The following is a 16,856-nucleotide window of genomic DNA, read 5'->3' on the forward strand; positions in this document are numbered from 1 at the left end:
ACGGCCACTTCCGTCACACGCAGAGAAGTGTCTTCCGGCTCCGGCGCGTCTTCCGCGAGGCCGGCCTCGGGAGTTCCCGGAAGTGGCAGGGGCGCCGGCTTCCGGTCCAGGTCGGGGAAAATGGCCCTGGCCGCCGTGCTGCCGGCTCTGGCGCGGGTGAGGAGCGTGCGGGTGCTGGGGCCCCAGGCGGCCGCCGCGGACCCCGAGTCTCGTCTTCCGCCGCCGTCTCGCGGGGCCGTCCGGCTGCTGGCGATCCGGGGCGGGACAGACCCGAGGACAGACCCGGGCAGAGGTCCTTCTTGCAAACTTGGGAGCTCAGGCCGCTCCCCTTTCTCCCCATCCCGCAGGGCAGTTAGAATAGATCAGCTTCCTGCCGGACCAGTGCGAGTTCTCCTCTCCCCCGGGGACTCTGTTCTGAGTCCTACCTGACACCTCCATGACCTCACGTCGCATCATACGGCCTTTCTTCCTGTCTAATGTTTCTTGTTTAATCTTTCTTTCCTGATTAATGTTTCCCGCCGTATTCCACCCTCTGAGTGCTCCTTTGCTGCGCCTGCTAACAGTTTGTATGTGTGTCTTTGGTCTCCAGACATTTCCTCACCTCCCTTCCGATTCCTTCTTGGACTCACTTGAACATGGGCTAAGTGTGTTGGTTCCGCATACTTACCAATGTTGCAGCCTTCCTTCGGCTCTTCCCAGCTTCCTGCCATGGTTGTCAGAAGAGGTCTCGTATAATTTCACCCTCCTGAGACGTGTGTTGTAACTTCGAGGTGGTCTCACCTGGGGAAAGTTCCCCGTGTGCCTGAGAGGAACATGTTCTTGCTGCTGGTGGGTGGGAGGTTCTGGATATGTCTGTCTGTCTGGTCAGTTGGGTCTGTAGTGTTCAAGTTCTGTTTCCATATTGATCTTCTGCCTGGAAGCTCTGTGGGGTCTGGAACTCTCCTGTCATTGTGTTGCTGCTTCTCTATCTGGTCAACGTTTGCCTCATATATGTGGGTGCTCTGATGTTGACGGCGAGTGTATGTATCACGGTTGTATCTCCCTGATGAATTGCCCTTTTTATCATTATGTAATGCCCTTCTTTACCTCTTGACAGGTGTGGTTTTTCCCCCTGACCGTTTTTTTTACTGAAAGTCTGTTTCATCTGATATGAGTAGGGTCATTCTGCTCACTTTTGCATGAAATACCTTTTTTTCCATCCTTTCACTTCAGCCCATGTGTATCCTTACATCTAAAATGAGTCTCATGTAACAGTATTTAGTTGGGTCTTATTATTATTTTTTAAATCTTCACCCAAGGACATGCTTATCGACTTTAGAGAGAGGGGAAGGAGAGAGAGACAGACGTCGATGGGTGAGAGAAACATTGATCGGTTGCCTTCTACCAGCCCTGACCAGGGATTGACCCTGCCACCTTTCCATGTGTGGGACGTGCTCCAACCAACTGAACCACACTGGCCGGGCGTTGGGTCTTACTGTTTTATCCATGCATTTTGGTTAGGGAGTTGGATAAATTCCATTTAAAAAGCCAGGAGTTGGGGCTTTCTCCTGCTGTGCTGAGCTGGGGGCGGGGGCCCTGGTGGGAGGGTGCGGGCCAGTCCAAACACCTTGCCTGTGTTCTCACAGCACCCATCTCCTGCCAGCACTTAGATTCAGAGAGGACCAACACTAGCCCATCCGGCAGCGCCCCCAGAAGTGGGCATGCTGGGCGTATGTCTCAGGCTCCCCTCTCTCTCCGGAGAGAGGCGCCAGGAGCTGAGGGTTTTCTTCAGTTGCACCGGCTGAGCCAGGGGGAGGGACCGAGATGAAGGATTGTCTTGGCTTTTCCTTCCAGCTTTGATGCCGCTGCTGTGTGCTTGCCTGAGGTTAGGAGCCTCTTCACTGGTTTCGGGATTTCTCGTAAAGGGGACCGGAGGTGATGGTTTCTGGGAGAAGGAGAGCGGGGTGAGGGTGGGGGGAGAATGCCTGTCCTGCCGTTTTGCTGACATGAGTACCTTCTCATGGCATCATGAGAGGCTTTACCTGTCTCTCAATTAGGAGCCCTTGGAGGGTTAGGGTCCGTGCTGTCAGATTTTAACACAGTCAGGAGACAAGAACACACACCGCACCGGAAGGGAATGCATCGGAGGGAGGGAGGGAGGGAGGGAGGACATACGTCTGCTGGAGAACTTCTGGAAGGGACTGGTTAAGGACGTTTGCCGTCAGAGCTGGGTTTCGGGTCTCACTGCAGTTACTGTCGGAGTGGTGTCTTCACCTCCCTGAGCCCCGGCCTCTAAGCTGTAAAGCGGGGCCAGTTTTGGCGAAGCTTCTCAAGGACCCGGTGAAACCAAATGCTTCGCGCCTAGCGCGTGTGGGGGCGGCAGTGATGCCACCTGATGTTGAAAAGATGTCCGTGGCCTGTCTGTTTCAGAGGCTCGCGCTGTCCAGGCAACACCTCAGGTCTCCTTTGCCCAGCGTGACAGCCTTCAGCTGTTCCTACCGCGGGGACAGCCCTTCAGATTCCCAGAAAGACATGATCGAGATCCCGCTGCCCCCGTGGCAGGAGCGAACCGACGAGCCCATCGCCACCAAAAGGGCCCGCCTGCTGTACGAGAGCCGGAAGCGGGGCATGCTGGAGAACTGCATCCTGCTCAGGTGGGCCGGGCTCGGTGCATCCTGCTCAGGTGGGCCGGGCTCGGTGCATCCTGCTCAGGTGGGCCGGGCTCGGTGCATCCTGCTCAGGTGGGCCGGGCTCAGTGCATCCTGCTCAGGTGGGCCGGGCTCGGTGCCGTGCCCGTGCCTGGCCGCCTGGCCTTTTAACTAACTATTCTTTTCTCTCTGCCCCTCGCTCTCGTTTTAGCCTCTTCGCTAAAGAGTATCTGCATCAAATGACGGAGAAACAGCTGAACCTGTACGATCGCCTGATTAATGAGCCCAGTAACGACTGGGATATTTACCACTGGGCCACAGGTACTAGGGGGTGGGGGGAGGGCAAGTGGAATGTGAAAAGGAGGGTCACTTGGGCTGACTTGAGTCTGGAATTATCTCTGGGCAGTGTCTCCCCCCCCCCCTTTTATTCATGCAAATAGACCTTCCCTCCAGACGCTGTTCATGTCCTCAGGTGTTCGGCATCTGTTTGATTAGTTAGGGCTCTTTTTTTTTTTTTTTTTTTAATATATTTTATTGATTTTTTTACAGAGAGGAAGGGAGAGAGAGAGAGTTAGAAACATCGATGAGAGAGAATCATCAATCAGCTGCCTCTTGCACACCCCCTACTGGAGATGTGCCCGCAACCAATGTACATGCCCTTGACCGGAATCGAACCTGGGACCTTTCAGTTCGCAGACCAATGCTCTATCCACTGAGCCAAACCGGTTTCGGCTAGTTAGGGCTCTTGTGTGCCAACAGCAGACACCTGTTCTGGGGAACTTAGGCAAAAGGGAGTTTGGTGAGATTGCGCAGGTCTCCCAGGCAGGCTGAGGAAAAACGAGGCAGGGCCTGGCGTGGAGCCAGAAATGGACGTCTCACCCGTTCTCGCACCTCTGGGTCTCCTGTGTCTTCGTTCGCACTCAGGGTGGGCCACCACGTAGGGGCCGTGCTTCAGGTTCGGGTCTCCTCCGTGCTGACAGAGTCCTCGGTGCTTGTTCTGACGGTCTGTGAGCGAGGACTGTGGAATCTCCATCTGTAATTGCGGATTTATTACTCCTTTCTGCCTTCTCAGTTTTTCTTCATACATTTGGAAGCTCTGTTATTGTGTGCAGACATATTAGGATTGTTATGTCTTCGTGATGGATTGACGCCCGATGCACGGAATTCGTGCAGGAGCCGGCCTTCCCGCGGCTCCCGGCACCAGCTTCCCTCGCAGCCCCGGTTCGTCAGGAAGGTTGTCTGGAAAGACGTCTGGTCTAATTAGCATATTATGCTTTTATTATGATAGATTATTATAGATAATGCCTGTCTTGATTGCTGATGGTGTTCCTTGTTCCTTGTTCCGAAGTACCTGATCATAATTTAGTCACTCCAGCGTTCTTTTGATGAGTGTTTGCATGGTATGTGTCTTTCCGTCTATATTAGTTTTCTGTTGCTATGGAGTAAATTAATACAAACTTAGTGACTTTATCTTTTTTTAATTTATCTTTATTGTTCAAAGTATTAGAGATGTCCCCGCCCCCCCCCCACTCCCCCCCATAAGTCCCCTCTACACCACAAACTTAGTGCCTTGTTAGCTCCGGAGCTGTGCCCAGATCTCACCGTCCGGAAACTCATTCAGGCGGTAGGACTGAAGTCCCACGGTCTGTTAGCTGCTGGTCTCCTTCAGCTCCTGGAAGCCACTCTCAGATCTGGGCCCTGTGGCCCCTCCACTCAGCAGCGGAGCTCCCTCCCATGGAATCCCTCTCGTGCTTCCCAGCTACCCGAGTGCCCTGCTGTCGCCTCCTGGAGAAAACCCTGCTTTTAATAGCGCTCATGTGACGAGGTCAAAACCGCTTGGATCATTTCCCTGTCCGGAGGCCAACTGTGCCGCAGGGACAGACCAGTCGTGTTCAAGGGCCGGGATTGCTCAAGGCTTGTGCGCCGTTCTTCTGCTTTAAACGGCGCCTCCTGCAGACAACATACCTAGTCTTTATTTCTTTGTTGGATGTTAAAATCTCTATCTGTATGTTGCTATGTTTGGTCATTTACATATAACTAATTATCAATGTGATTGCATTAAAATTTACCATCATTTTACTTTCTACTTCTTCCATCTGTTCTTTGTTCCTTTCCCCCTCTATTTCCATGGGGTTTTTTCAACGAGTATTTTAAATGTTACTCCGCTTTCGGTTTATTATTTATACCTCCCTTTATAATTTTTTAGCGATTGCCCTAGGGCTTGCAGTCTACATCTTTAATTAATCACAGTCTACCTTCAAGTAATATTATAGTACTTCATGCATAATGTAAGACCTTTACAGTAGCACACTCCAGCTCCTCCTCCCATCTTATGTGCTATTGTCATACTTTCTATTTTTACTTGCGCTCTAAGCCTATACTACATTTCTGTTGTTTTACTTCAGACAATTATCCATAGAGCATATGGATATCCTTAAAATAAGGAAAAGGATAGAATATATGTAAAAACTATAACATATAGTATCTTATATGTAAATGTATGGATAACATATAACATTTATATAATATGTAAATTACATTATCCTATAGTATAATAAAAGGTTAATATGCAAATTGACCGAATGGTGGAATGACTGGTTGCTATGACGTGCACTGTCCGCCAGGGGGCAGATGCTGAGTGCAGGAGCTGCTCCCTGGTGGTCAGTGTGCTCCCATAGGTGGAGCGCTGCTCAGCCTGAAGCCAGGCTCGCCAGAGGGCTCACAGCCAGTGAGCGCAGTAACTAGCAGCGGTGGCAGAGCTTAGGACCCCTTGGGGGATGTCCGCCTGCCCCCTTAGGCCTGCTCCCCTAAGCTGACAGTTGGACATCCCCTGAGGTGTCCTGGACTGCAAGAGGGCGCAGGCCGGGCTGAGGGCCCCCACCCAGTACACAAATGTTGTGCACTGGGCCTCTGGTGTTTTATATTTCCCTTATCTTAATCGCCTCCGAGTTCTTCATTTCTTTATGTAGTTCGATGTTTCTATCTGGTATCCTATTCCTGAAGAACTTCCTTTAATATTTCTTGTAGTGTAGGTCTGCTGTTATGCATTTTCTCAGCTTTTAGCAGTTTTGAAAGATATTTTCACTGGCTATAGAATTATAAGTTCACAACTTTTCAGCACATTATAGGGGCACACTTTTTTGTGAGGCTGAAGGATGATCTGTTCGGTTGAGCTGGATCTGGTTATTGTTGCTTTGGTTACCTTGTACCGCCAGCTTCAAGTCCGTTAGTGTGTGCCATTATCTGGTCTGCCTAGTCTTGGCGGGGGCTGTGCTGTGTCTTTGTTGCTTTGTGTACAGTTCTTCCTGAACGTTTCCAGCGTTTTATCTCTGGCTTCCAGCAGTTGGTGTGTGACAGGCTGGATGCTTGTGTTGGGTGTTTACCTGCTTTGGGTTTTCTGGGCTTGTTGGGTCCAGTTACACTTCGGTTAGACTGTCCATCTGATGTCATAGTCTGGGATTCTGTTCTCTGTCTCTTACTCTTTTCCTCAATGCGTTCGTTTGGGTGATGTCTGTTGACCCGTCCTCAGTTCACTGATTCGTCCTCGACTCTGTCACGTCTCAGGATGGACCTGTTGAGGTCATTCTGCTTATTTGCTTATTTTTACTTATTTGTTAAATGTTGTTTTTGTTGATTTCAGAGAGAGAGGAAGGTGGAGGGGAGAAACATGGCTTGCCTCTCACACACACCCCAGCACCCTGACCGGGGACCGGACCCACAACCCGCCCGGGTGCCTTGACCAGTGACCCCCTCGGTGCCTGGGACGACCCTCCAACTGAGCCATCTGGCCAGGGTTTGTTAACGTTTCCATCTCACTTTTATAGTTCCCATCTCAGCTGGAGTTCCTCGCCAGTTCAGAGATTTTTGTCTCCTTTTTCCACTGGGGCCTTTAACATATTAGCCATAGTGGCTTTAAATTCCCCACCAGTCTGTGGGCCATCCCTTCGTCTGTTTCTGTGGATTGCTTTGTCCCTTCCCGGTGTGTGTGTGTGTGTGTGTGTGTGTGTGTGTGTGTGTGTGTGGTAATTGTGTGTTGAATGTTAGGCATCGTAAGGAAGACCGAGGCGGGCTGTGTTCATGCCTAGAAGCGGCTTGCTTGTGTCTGGCTGTTAGCAGACAGTAAAGGCTTCAGTCTCGTAGCACCAGAGCAGCCACGATAGGAGCTGCTGTCCCAAACCTGACACAGGCCCAGGCGCCGTGTTCACTCAGCACTGAGAGGGAGAAAGGAACGGCTACACCTGCCGAGGCCCTTGGCCAAGGCTGGAGTCAAGGCTCAAGGCCCTTTTGCCTAACTACTGACTGACACAGTTTGTTCTGGCTGCTCTTCTCTTGCAGAAGCCAAACCAGCCCCGGAAATATTCGAAAACGAAATCCTGGCGCTGCTCAGAGACTTCGCTAAAAACAAAAACAAGGAGCAGCGGCTGCGCGCCCCGGACCTCGAGTACCTCTTCGAAAAGCCCCAGTGAGCGCGCCCCTGCCCCTGCGTGTAGCTCCGCCCTGCTCACTGCTGCGAGGATGCTGGCTTCGCTGCCCCTCCTCCTAGGCCCTCAGCTGCCCCTCCTCCTAGGCCCTCAGCTGCCCCTCCTCCTAGGGCCTCAGCTGCCCCTCCTCCTAGGCCCTCAGCTGCCCCTCCTCCTAGGCCCTCAGCTGCCCCTCCCCCTAGGCCCTCAGCTGCCCCTTCCCCTAGGCCCTCAGCTGCCCCTCCCCCTAGGCCCTCAGCTGCCCCTCCTCCTGGCCCTCAGCTGCCCCTCCCCCTAGGCCCTCAGCTGCCCCTCCTCCTGGCCCTCAGCTCTCACACCCTCCTGCCCGGGTAGGGCCCCTCCTCCCCCACCCTCTCCCAGGACGTTAAATGTTCAGAATCTCCTAGTCTCCTAGCGCTGCTTGCTCGGTCCTGGGCCTCGAGCGGGGGTTAGAGTGTGATGTACATGAACTGTCCTTCAAATCGCCATTCGCCTCCCTCCAGCCACGCTGAACCACCTTCCCCTGGTTTTGGGGGAATCAGGTATTTAAAAAGCACGGATTGTGTGTTATTACACAGATGTGTATCCATTTTACCTGTAGCAAACAGTGATTAAAGAAAACAACATTAATAGTTTTGTGATTACTCCTTCTTCTTAAACATTACTCATGCCCGATAACTGGTTTGAAGGTTAGCTAATTAATTAAATATTTTTTTTAAAGAAAAAAAAAAGGGATAGCGTGTTGGGCTGCAGGCTGCAGGGTCCCAGGTTCAATTCCGGTTAAGGGTGCATGCCCAGGTGGCGGGCTCAATCCCCAGTAGGGGGCGAGCAGGAGGCAGCTGATTGATAATTCTCATTATTGATGTTTCGATCTCCCTTTCTCTTCCTCTCTGAAACCAATAAAAATAGTTTTTTAAAAAGTGGGTTGTCAGTGTTGCTGGCAGGAAGACCTGTGGGCTCTGGCTGGCCTCTGCCACAGGAGGGCGCTGTGGGGAAGCAAATGTGCCCGCTCAGGGCTTCAGCTGGAGGTGCTGGCAGCCCCAGCGCTGCAGAACAGCCCCAGCTGCAGCAGGGCCCCGGTGATCCTCCCCTTCCAGCCCAGCGGGGCTTCCTGCCCAGGGAAGCGGATCCAGGACCCCGGCCTGAGTCTGGAAGGCACAGCGGGAGGAGTGGGTGTGCGTGCCGCGTCACAGCCAACTTCCTCCTCCTCCTCAGTCTTCTTTCTCTGAAATGTCACTTTGTGAACAACGATAACCAGATATTGGAAAATGTCTTAAGATGGAAAACCACAATTCCCAGTCTGTGCACCATTACTTCATGTAATCCGTAAACATGTGCATAGAGTTTACAAGGTCACAGTCAGCTTTCATTTCCGGGTCACATAGCCAGTTTTTCTCTATTTCTAGTCTTCACATTATTGTAGATGACAGAATGACAATAGTGTTTTAGGAATGAATGACGTGTTTGGAAGTGTTTGGCTCCAGCCAGAAGACTGGTGTTGCTAGGGGCGGCCTCTAGGGGACTCATGCCCTTGGAGCTGTGATTCTATCAGGACACGATCCTATCAGGATGGCGATGGCTGATAAGCAGATGCCTGGTGATTACGAGCTGTGGGTGGGAAGGAAGAACAAGCTGTGGGTGGGGAGGAAGAACGAGCTGTGGGTGGGGAGGAGGTACAGCTGTGGGTGGGGAGGAGGTACAGCTGTGGGTGGGGAGGAGGTACCAGCTGTGGGTGGGGAGGAGGTACCAGCTGTGGGTGGGGAGGAGGTACAGCTGTGGGTGGGGAAGAGGTACAGCTGTGGGTGGGGAGGAGGTACAGCTGTGGGTGGGGAGGAGGTACAGCTGTGGGTGGGGAGGAGGTATGCGTTCCCAGCACTTTCGGGCTGCAGGTCTCTAGTAGCCTCCTCACAGCCCTGCCCATTCCTCAGCTCCTCAGCGCCCTGGCTCAGAAGGAGAACCAGCCTGTGCCTATGTGATGTCGTTCCAGTGGCTCGGGCCCGTCTTGTACAGAAGGGGCCTCAGAGAGAGGAGTCTGTTGAAGGTCAAAAAGCCAGCGTCCTGCCTGACTGGTGTGGCTCAGTGGATAGAGCATTGGCCTGCAGACTGAAGGGTCCCGGGTTCATTTCCAGTCAAAGGCATGTACCTCGGTGGCAGGCCCCTCCCCAGCCCAGGCTCTGGTTGCGGCATATGCAGGAGGCAACCAATCGATGTGTCTCACGTCGATGTTTCTGTCTTTCTCTCCCACTCTCTCTAAAAATCAATGGAAATACATCCTCAGGTGAGAATTAACAGCAACAACAAACAAACTCCTGAGTCTGGTTTAGTCCAGCCTGCCTCCAAAGCGGGTGAACTTGCTCCTGGAACACACTGCCTGCCTCACCGGTGGACACAGAAATCCACACTGGGACAAACTGTAGCAAAGGGGTGTGCTGGCTCTGAGGCATGGCTGTGCGTCCTGCGGGGAGGGGGCAGGACGAGGCCAGGACCCCCGGCGGGGAAGCAGAGCAGCACCGGTGACAAGTTCTCGCCCTGGCTCCGCCGCTTCGGTGGTGGAGGAAAGGTTGGCCTGAGCCTCAGTTTCCTCATCTACCAGGTGGGGCGGTGACACTCGCTCTCTCTCTTTAAAAAAAAAAAAAAAATTTATTGATTTTTCACAGAGAGGAAGGGAGAGGGAAAGAAAGTTAGAAACAGCCGAAACCGGTTTGGCTCAGTGGATAGAGCGTCGGCCTAGGGACTAAAAGGTCCCAGGTTCGATTGCGGTCAAGAGCATGTATCTTGGTTGCAGGCACATCCCCAGTGGGGGGTGTGCAAGAGGCAGCTGGTCGATGATTCTCTCTCATCAATGTTTCTAACTCTCTATCCCTCTCTCTTCCTCTCTGTAAAAAATCAATAAAAAATATATATATATATATAAAAAGGAATAGTGTTAAAAAAAAGAAAAAGAAACATCGATGGGAGAGAAACATGGATCAGCTGCCTCCTACACACCCCCTACTGGGGCTGTGCCCGCAACCAAGGTACATGCCCTTGACCGGAATTGAACCTGGGACCCTTCAGTCTGCAGGCCGACGCTCTATCCACTGAGCCAAACCGGCCAGGGGGACGCTCTCTCTCTTAACCAGTGGTCCCCATAGGGGTGAGGGGTGCAGCACGCCACATTCCTGCAGGACCCCAGCACACAGCAAGCCCTCAGTAGGTATCAGGGGTAACCTGTGTCCTAACGGCCTGGCGGGTCGGGAAGGTCACCGACCTCTGCGCAGGGCAGTCCCATCTGCAGGGAGAGCGCCCAGTGTCTTCCCGCAGCGGCGGCCGGAGAGAACACAGACCCTGGTCACGGGACCTTGGATGGAAAAACCGGAGCGCTCACCTCGGCGGGCAGCAGGCGTGAGAGAAGGCAGAGCAGGGCAGGCGCGAAGACGGATGTCGCCCTGGAATGCACCGCCGACCCTGGCCATCGTCCCAGCTGCGCTGACGTGGGGAGAAGGGGGCGCAGGCAGCTTAGAGAGAGGTCTGGGCTGCTGGCCTGTCTCCCCGGGCGCTGACGCCATCCGCCCGGTAGCCAGCTCTGCACTCAGAGCTGTTTCCCAGGGCGCTGACCTCCCCTGTCCCCCGTTTGTCTCCCCAACACCATCCAGCCGCCGCACTGCCACCTGCGCCTGCTCGCGAACGGGGCTGCCTGCCTCTCAGGCTGCTGGCGTGTGTCAGCTCCGAGGACAGGCGCAGGGTGCTGTGTACACAGTTTTCCCTTTATTAGGCACGAAGGTAAATGAGGCCGGCCACGGTGCATTAAAAATAAAACAACAATCAATAGCCACGCAGCCAAGGCCAGCAGCCCCCAAGGGCCCTGGCGCACAGAAGCTGCATCCTTCCTCTCGGTCTGCCACCACCACTCGCTGACCTCATTCCCGCCCGCCGGACCCTGAGCGCCTGGCCCTGCCCTGGCCCATCGGACGTGGTCTTGCCAGTCCCTCTCCAGGCTCATCAAACTGGGTCAGTCAAGACTGTTCTCTTCCCATCGTTTTCTCACGGAGTCGTTGGAAATCGTCGAAACCCACAGCCAAACACCGTTTGCCCGAGCTGTGCCCCTTGGAGGGAGCGCGTCCCTCCCGGCCACGGCGGCCTCTCTGGCTGGCTCCCGGCACTGCCTGGACGTCATCCGGTCTGTGTCTTCGCCTCCGGACACGGAGGCACCGGCACAAACCTGCTCCTATTCCAAATGTCACCAGGGAGCCCTGGCTGCTTTGGCTCAGTGGATAGAGCGTCAGCCTGTGGACTGAAGTGTCCCAGGTTCAGTTCCGATCAAGGGCACATGCCTGGGTTTTGGGCTCAATCTCCAATGGGGTAGGAGGGTGCAGGAGGCAGCTGATCGATGATTCTCTCTCATCATTGATGTTTCCATCTCTCTCCCTCTCCCTTCCTCTCTGAAATCAATAAAAATATATTTAAATAACACACTGAATGGCCAGATTATTATGATCTCTGAACACATAATAATCTGGCCACTCAGTGGATAGCCTAGATAATAAAAGGCTAAAGTGCAAATTTTCCCCTCAACCAGGAGTTCGACCAGCAGGCAGGCCAGCCAACGGCCCATGTCTCCTCCCCCTGGCTAGGCTGGCCGGACCCCACCCATGCACAAATTCATGCACCGGGGCCTCTAGTATATATATGCATTGAGTGGCCAGATTATGATATGTTCAGAGATCATGATAATCTGGCCACTCAGTGTATATCAGCAGGGAGAGAGATTCCTCTGGGAGAGTGGTCAGCCTCATGTTTACCCTTCAGTCCATCTGCTGCCATGGTGGCTGGGGGGAAGGTGCCAGGGCACCGAGCTGGCGTGGCCTTACACAGCAGCAGGTCTCAGAGCTGAGTTGACAGCCCCTACGCATCCAGCCCATCCTGCTTGGGGATGGCGGACCACAAGTTGGTGCTGATCAGCTTCTAGTTACGCTGCCTGGGGATCCCCGTTTCCCAGGAGCCCTCTGCACGATTAGACTCTTCCCCAGGCAGGTAAGGTGATGGGGGGGCAGCAATGGGGGCCTCTACCAGGTCCCCCAGAACTGTGCACTCCCACACCCCGGCCCAGACGAGCCTGTTCACGCCCGGCCAGCCTGAGCTTGACCAAATCCGTGCACCATCTGTGCCAATATTCACCGAATAGCTTTCTTCAATAAAAAAAAAAGTCCCTTTTTTATTTAAACAGATTAGTTTTATAAGGAAACTGTTGATCCTCACTGGAAATGGAACAATTATGTCAATAGCGGCCACTCGCCAAAATTAAAAAGGTAACTATAAGAACAAACACATAAAATTTACCAAGTTCTCCTAACATTTTGTTATTAAGAATTTCAAACAATGTTGAGTTCTGCAATAAACACCCCTACAGCCAGAACTTCGATTCTACCATTAACTTTTAAAAATATATATATATTTTTTATTGATTTCAGAGAAAAAGGGAGAGGGTGAGAGAGATAGAAACATCAAAAATAAGAATCTTTGATCGGCTGCCTCCTGCACACCCCCTGCTGGGGATCCAGCCCGCAACCCGGGCATGTGCCGTGACTGGCATCGAACCAGCAACCTTTCAGTGCACGGGATGCCCAACCCACTGAGCAACACCGGACAGAGCCTGCCATTAACGTCTTAACGCTGTTTGATGGATCAGACATCTGTCGGTCTTTCCATCCCTCTCTCCACCCATAAAAGCATCTACTTTTTTATGTATTTCAGAGAAAATTACTGACATCAGAACACCTCCCCTAAATACTTTAGAATGCAAATTATTAGACTTTGATATTCATGTCAAGTTTTTTGCCTCTTGCTATAAAATATACATGCAATAAAATACACACATCTTTTTGTTGTTGTTAATTCTCAAAATGTTTTCTATTAAATTTTATTTCCTTTTTTAAATATATATTTTTATTGATTTCAGAGACGAAGGGAGAAAGAGATAGAATTATCAATGATGAAAGAGAATCATGGATCGGCTGACTCCTGCAGGCCCTCTACTGGGGACCAAGCCTACAACCCAGGCCTGTGCCCCTGACTGGAATCGAACCCAGGATCCTTCAGTCTGCAGGCTGATGCTCTATCTACTGAACTAAACCAGCTAGGGCTTCCATTAAATTTTAGAGAGGGGGAGGGAGAGAGGGAATGAGAGAGAGAGAGAGAGAGAGAGACATTGATGTGAGGAGACACATTGATGGCTTGCCTTCTGTACATGCCCTGACTGGGCTGGGATTTCCACGCAACCCAGGTATGTGCCCTTGATCAGAAATTGAACCTGCAACTCTTCTGTGGTCAGGCTAACCACCGGGAAACATGGGCCGGGGCTAAAATGTACAAATCTTCGGTACACATTTGCTGAATTTTGACACATAAAAGCGCATTTTTAACAACCACACCCCAATCAAGGTACAGACATTCCCGTCACCCTAGAAAGGTCCCTCGTGCTCATCCCAGCAGCCCCTGCAGCACCTCGGGCCTCCCTCTCCTGATCCCTCCACGGGAGAGCTGCTCCGCTCGGGGACTGCCTGTAGCTGGACTCGCTCCGGGCGCCCTGTTCTGCGCGTGCCTGCTTCCACTCAGCAGGATGTTTTGAGATTCCTCTGTGTCATTGCACACCAGCGTTCAGCGTTTATTCCACGCTGACTACCACGGTCAGTCCACTGCCTCCGATGGGCACCTCAGCTCTTCCCCGCGTTGGGCTATTATGAGTGAAGATACTACAGACAAGTCTTTCTGTGTGAACACATGTTTTTCTTTTTCTTTTAAAAAAAAAATATATATTTTATTGATTTTTTTTTACAGAGAAGAAGGGAGAACTATAAAGAGTTAGAAACATCCATGAGAGAGAAACATCGATTAGCTGCCTCCTGCACACCACCCACTGGGGATGTGCTTGAAATCAAGGTAAGTGCCCTTGATCAGAATTGAACCTGGGACCCTTCAGTCCGTAGGCTGAACCTCTATCCATTGAGCCACACCGGTTTCAGCAACAAATGTTTTTCTTTCTCTTAGTAGGTATCTAGGCAAGGAATTTTGGGGTCGAAGGTAGGTATATGTCTAGTTTAAAAGCAGCTGCCAAGCCCTGGCCAGTTTGGCTCACTGGATAGAATGTCAGCCTGTAGGACTGAAGGGTCCCAGGTTCGATTCCAGTCAAGGACACATGCCTTGGTTGGGGGGTCCTGGTCTCCCATCGATGTCTCTCTCTGTCTTTCCCTCTCTTCCTCTCTCTCTAAAAATCAATGGAAAAATATCCTTGGACGAGGATTAACAAAGAACAAAAAAGCACTGTCAGAACTGTTCCCAAAGCAGATGTGCTGTTTTACACTCCCCCCCCCCCAACCCGTGCCCTGGAGGGCCAGCTACCCCTGGATCTTGTCAGCATTTGGGTTGACAGTCTTCAACCTTCAGCCAATCCGGCAGGCCGGGGCGGGCGCCTCGCTGTGGTTTTAACGTGTGTTTCCCTGACGGTTAACGAGGTGAAGCACTCTGTTCACATGCTTATTGGCCATTCCTGTATCTTCTTCTGCGGGGTGTCTGTCCCAGTCTTTTACCCACTTTAAAATTTGGTTGTCGTCATCTTCTTGTTGAAACGTACGTTTTATTTGTCCTGCACACCCGTCCGTGGCCAGAGAAACGTCGCGAATATTTCCACCCGGCCCGCGCCTTGGGCCTTCATCCTCCCAGCCGCGTCTTCGACGAAGTTTAAGGTAACCTGCCCGACTGGGAATGTCATCGTGACCTCCTGGTTCCCAGGTCAGTGCTCAGCCCCGCAGCCACGCTGGCTGGGCCGGTCACACATCTGGAGGGGCCCCTGTGCTCCGCCAGCAGCGCACAATGGCCCCTGTTTCTCCACATGCGGCCAGCCCTGGTACGTGTCTTTTTTTAAAATATACTTCACTGATTTTTTTTTTTTACAGGGAGGAAGGGAGAGGGATAGTCAGAAACATCGATGAGAGAGAAACATCGATCAGCTGCCTCCTGCACACTCCCTCCTGGGGATATGCCCACAACCAAGGTACATGCCCTTGACCAGAATCGAACCTGGGACCCCTGAGTCCACAGGCCTGCGCTCTATCCACTGAGCCACACCGGTCAGGGTGCGAGTGCTGCGGGGAAGAGGTGGCATCTCGTGGTGCTTTTGTTTGCCTTTGCTGACGGTCAGCGCCTGGGAGACCTCTCTTGGTGCCCATTGGCCGTCTGTCCACATTCTTTGGGGAACGGACTATGAATGTCCTTGGCCCGTTTTTAACCGGGGTCACGTGCCTTTGGCTGGCGATACGTACGAGTTCCTTCTACACTCTGGACAGCAACCCCTCCTCCCGGATGGGATTTGCAAACGTTTTCCTCCTCCTTTCACAGCTCTCCTTCCCCACCCATTGACGGTTTCCTCTTCGGGCAGAAGCTGTGGTGTCCAAGGCGTCCCCTTCGGTTATAGCTGCTTTTGTTGCCGGTGCAGTTTTGGGGTCCTACTCACTAGACCGCCTTCCAGGCCCACGGGAAGGCGTGTCTGCCCTGTTTTCTCCCAGGAACGCTGCGGGTTTGGGTCTTCCGTCGGCAGCTCAGCGGCCGGTGACGAAGGACCAGGCCGCAGCTGCCTTGCCACCACTGTCCTCCTAACATCTCACCGTCCTCCTAACATCTCATAGGCCCCTCACCTGCCTGCGCCTGCCTTCCCATCACAGGCCCCTTCCCTGCCTTCCCTGCCTTCCCGGGTTCAAATAGTGACAGCGCCTCTCCCCGGTCTCAGGCCTGTTTATCTTCAGCGGGGACACACACACACACATACCCAGATCTTGGGAGTCGCCGGCCTCCATCATAGCATGAGCTCATTTCTTATCATAAATCTATTTCTATCTCTCCCTCTGTAAACACCCAGTGGTCCTGCTTCTCTGGAGAAGCCTGACTAACACAGAACCACAGCCAAACTCTTTCCCCAGAAGCCCTCCCTCCCCTCGGGCTGCAGAAGCAGGAGCCCGGCCTCGGGGGCGGGAGCGCGAGGTGGCCACCACCTCCCCGAATGGCCTCCATGCGGTGCCGCGGGGATCCAGGCTGCATCCGGCTCTCAGCTGACTCTCAGCTCTCGGTCCTTCCATCCCACAGGGGGTCTCCACCCACAGAGAGCGGGAAACTCGTGGCCACGCCTAGTGACCTCAGACTGGGAGCAGCATCCCTCAATCCCTCCCACAGCGGGGCGGGGGGGGGGGAGGCGCAGGGGGAGCAGAACTGGCCACATGGCCCTTATCTAACTGCGGGGGCATCTGGGAAATGGAAATGATCATAAACACTTAGGAGCGCCTTCTCTAGGCCAGGCTAAGCACTTAAATGCCATTTCTTCCCCGAATCCACAGCCCACGTGTGTGAGTGCTGCTGTGATCTCGGGGTACTGCTTAGGGAATGGCTGTGGGGCATGAAGGAAGCCAGACAGCCGCCCGCACGGAGGCCGCAGCTTCAGCCCCGGACCTCTGTGCGCCCAGAACCCGCCCTCGTGGGCCCCCGAGCATCGCTGCCCAGCAACCTCCATCCCGTTGGAGGCCCGGATCGGGCTCATTTTCTGCTTCATCTTATTCTGTCTTCCCAGGAGTCATGAATTTTTAAACCCCGTGCAAGATCAACCAGTTCCCTGCGCGGAGACAGTGAGAGAACAGAACAGGCAGGAACAGCACAGCCATCACGTAAACACGTCTTCCAGGAACCGCCCCCGAGGGGAAGTGCCAGGGAAGCAGTGGCGCCCGCGGGGGCGGCAGGCGGCAGGGAG

General features: G+C 53.1%; 1 protein-coding gene across 2 annotated transcripts; it reads left to right on the forward strand.

Moving 5' to 3' along the window:
* The first annotated feature begins 6 nt into the window (after positions 1 to 6).
* SDHAF2 (succinate dehydrogenase complex assembly factor 2) lies at positions 7 to 7,717 on the forward strand. Of its 2 annotated transcripts, XR_014795900.1 has the most exons (5): positions 7 to 156; positions 2,410 to 2,633; positions 2,839 to 2,948; positions 6,268 to 6,420; positions 6,963 to 7,053. XR_014795900.1 is itself a non-coding variant. In XM_084893820.1 (4 exons), exons 1-4 carry the CDS (start codon positions 121 to 123, stop codon positions 7,091 to 7,093), a joined length of 501 nt encoding a protein of 166 aa, XP_084749946.1. In that variant the 5' UTR covers positions 7 to 120; the 3' UTR covers positions 7,094 to 7,717. The 2 variants fall into 2 exon arrangements, 1 of the variants encoding a protein (XP_084749946.1); XM_084893820.1 differs by lacking the exon at positions 6,268 to 6,420 and having other exon boundaries at positions 6,963 to 7,717.
* Positions 7,718 to 16,856: the final 9,139 nt, after the last annotated feature.

The sequence above is a fragment of the Pipistrellus hanaki genome (genome assembly GCF_964339955.1).
Source record: "Pipistrellus hanaki genome assembly, chromosome: 9".
Taxonomy (NCBI): Eukaryota; Metazoa; Chordata; class Mammalia; order Chiroptera; family Vespertilionidae; genus Pipistrellus; species Pipistrellus hanaki.

Coding starts and splice junctions, on each gene's coding strand:
- SDHAF2 (XM_084893820.1), top strand. CDS start 121: ATGGCCCTGGCCGCCGTGCTGCCGGCTCTGGCGCGG. Junction 157..2,409: donor TGCTGCCGGCTCTGGCGCGG/GTGAGGAGCGTG, acceptor TGTCTGTTTCAG/AGGCTCGCGCTGTCCAGGCA. Junction 2,949..6,962: donor TATTTACCACTGGGCCACAG/GTACTAGGGGGT, acceptor CTTCTCTTGCAG/AAGCCAAACCAGCCCCGGAA.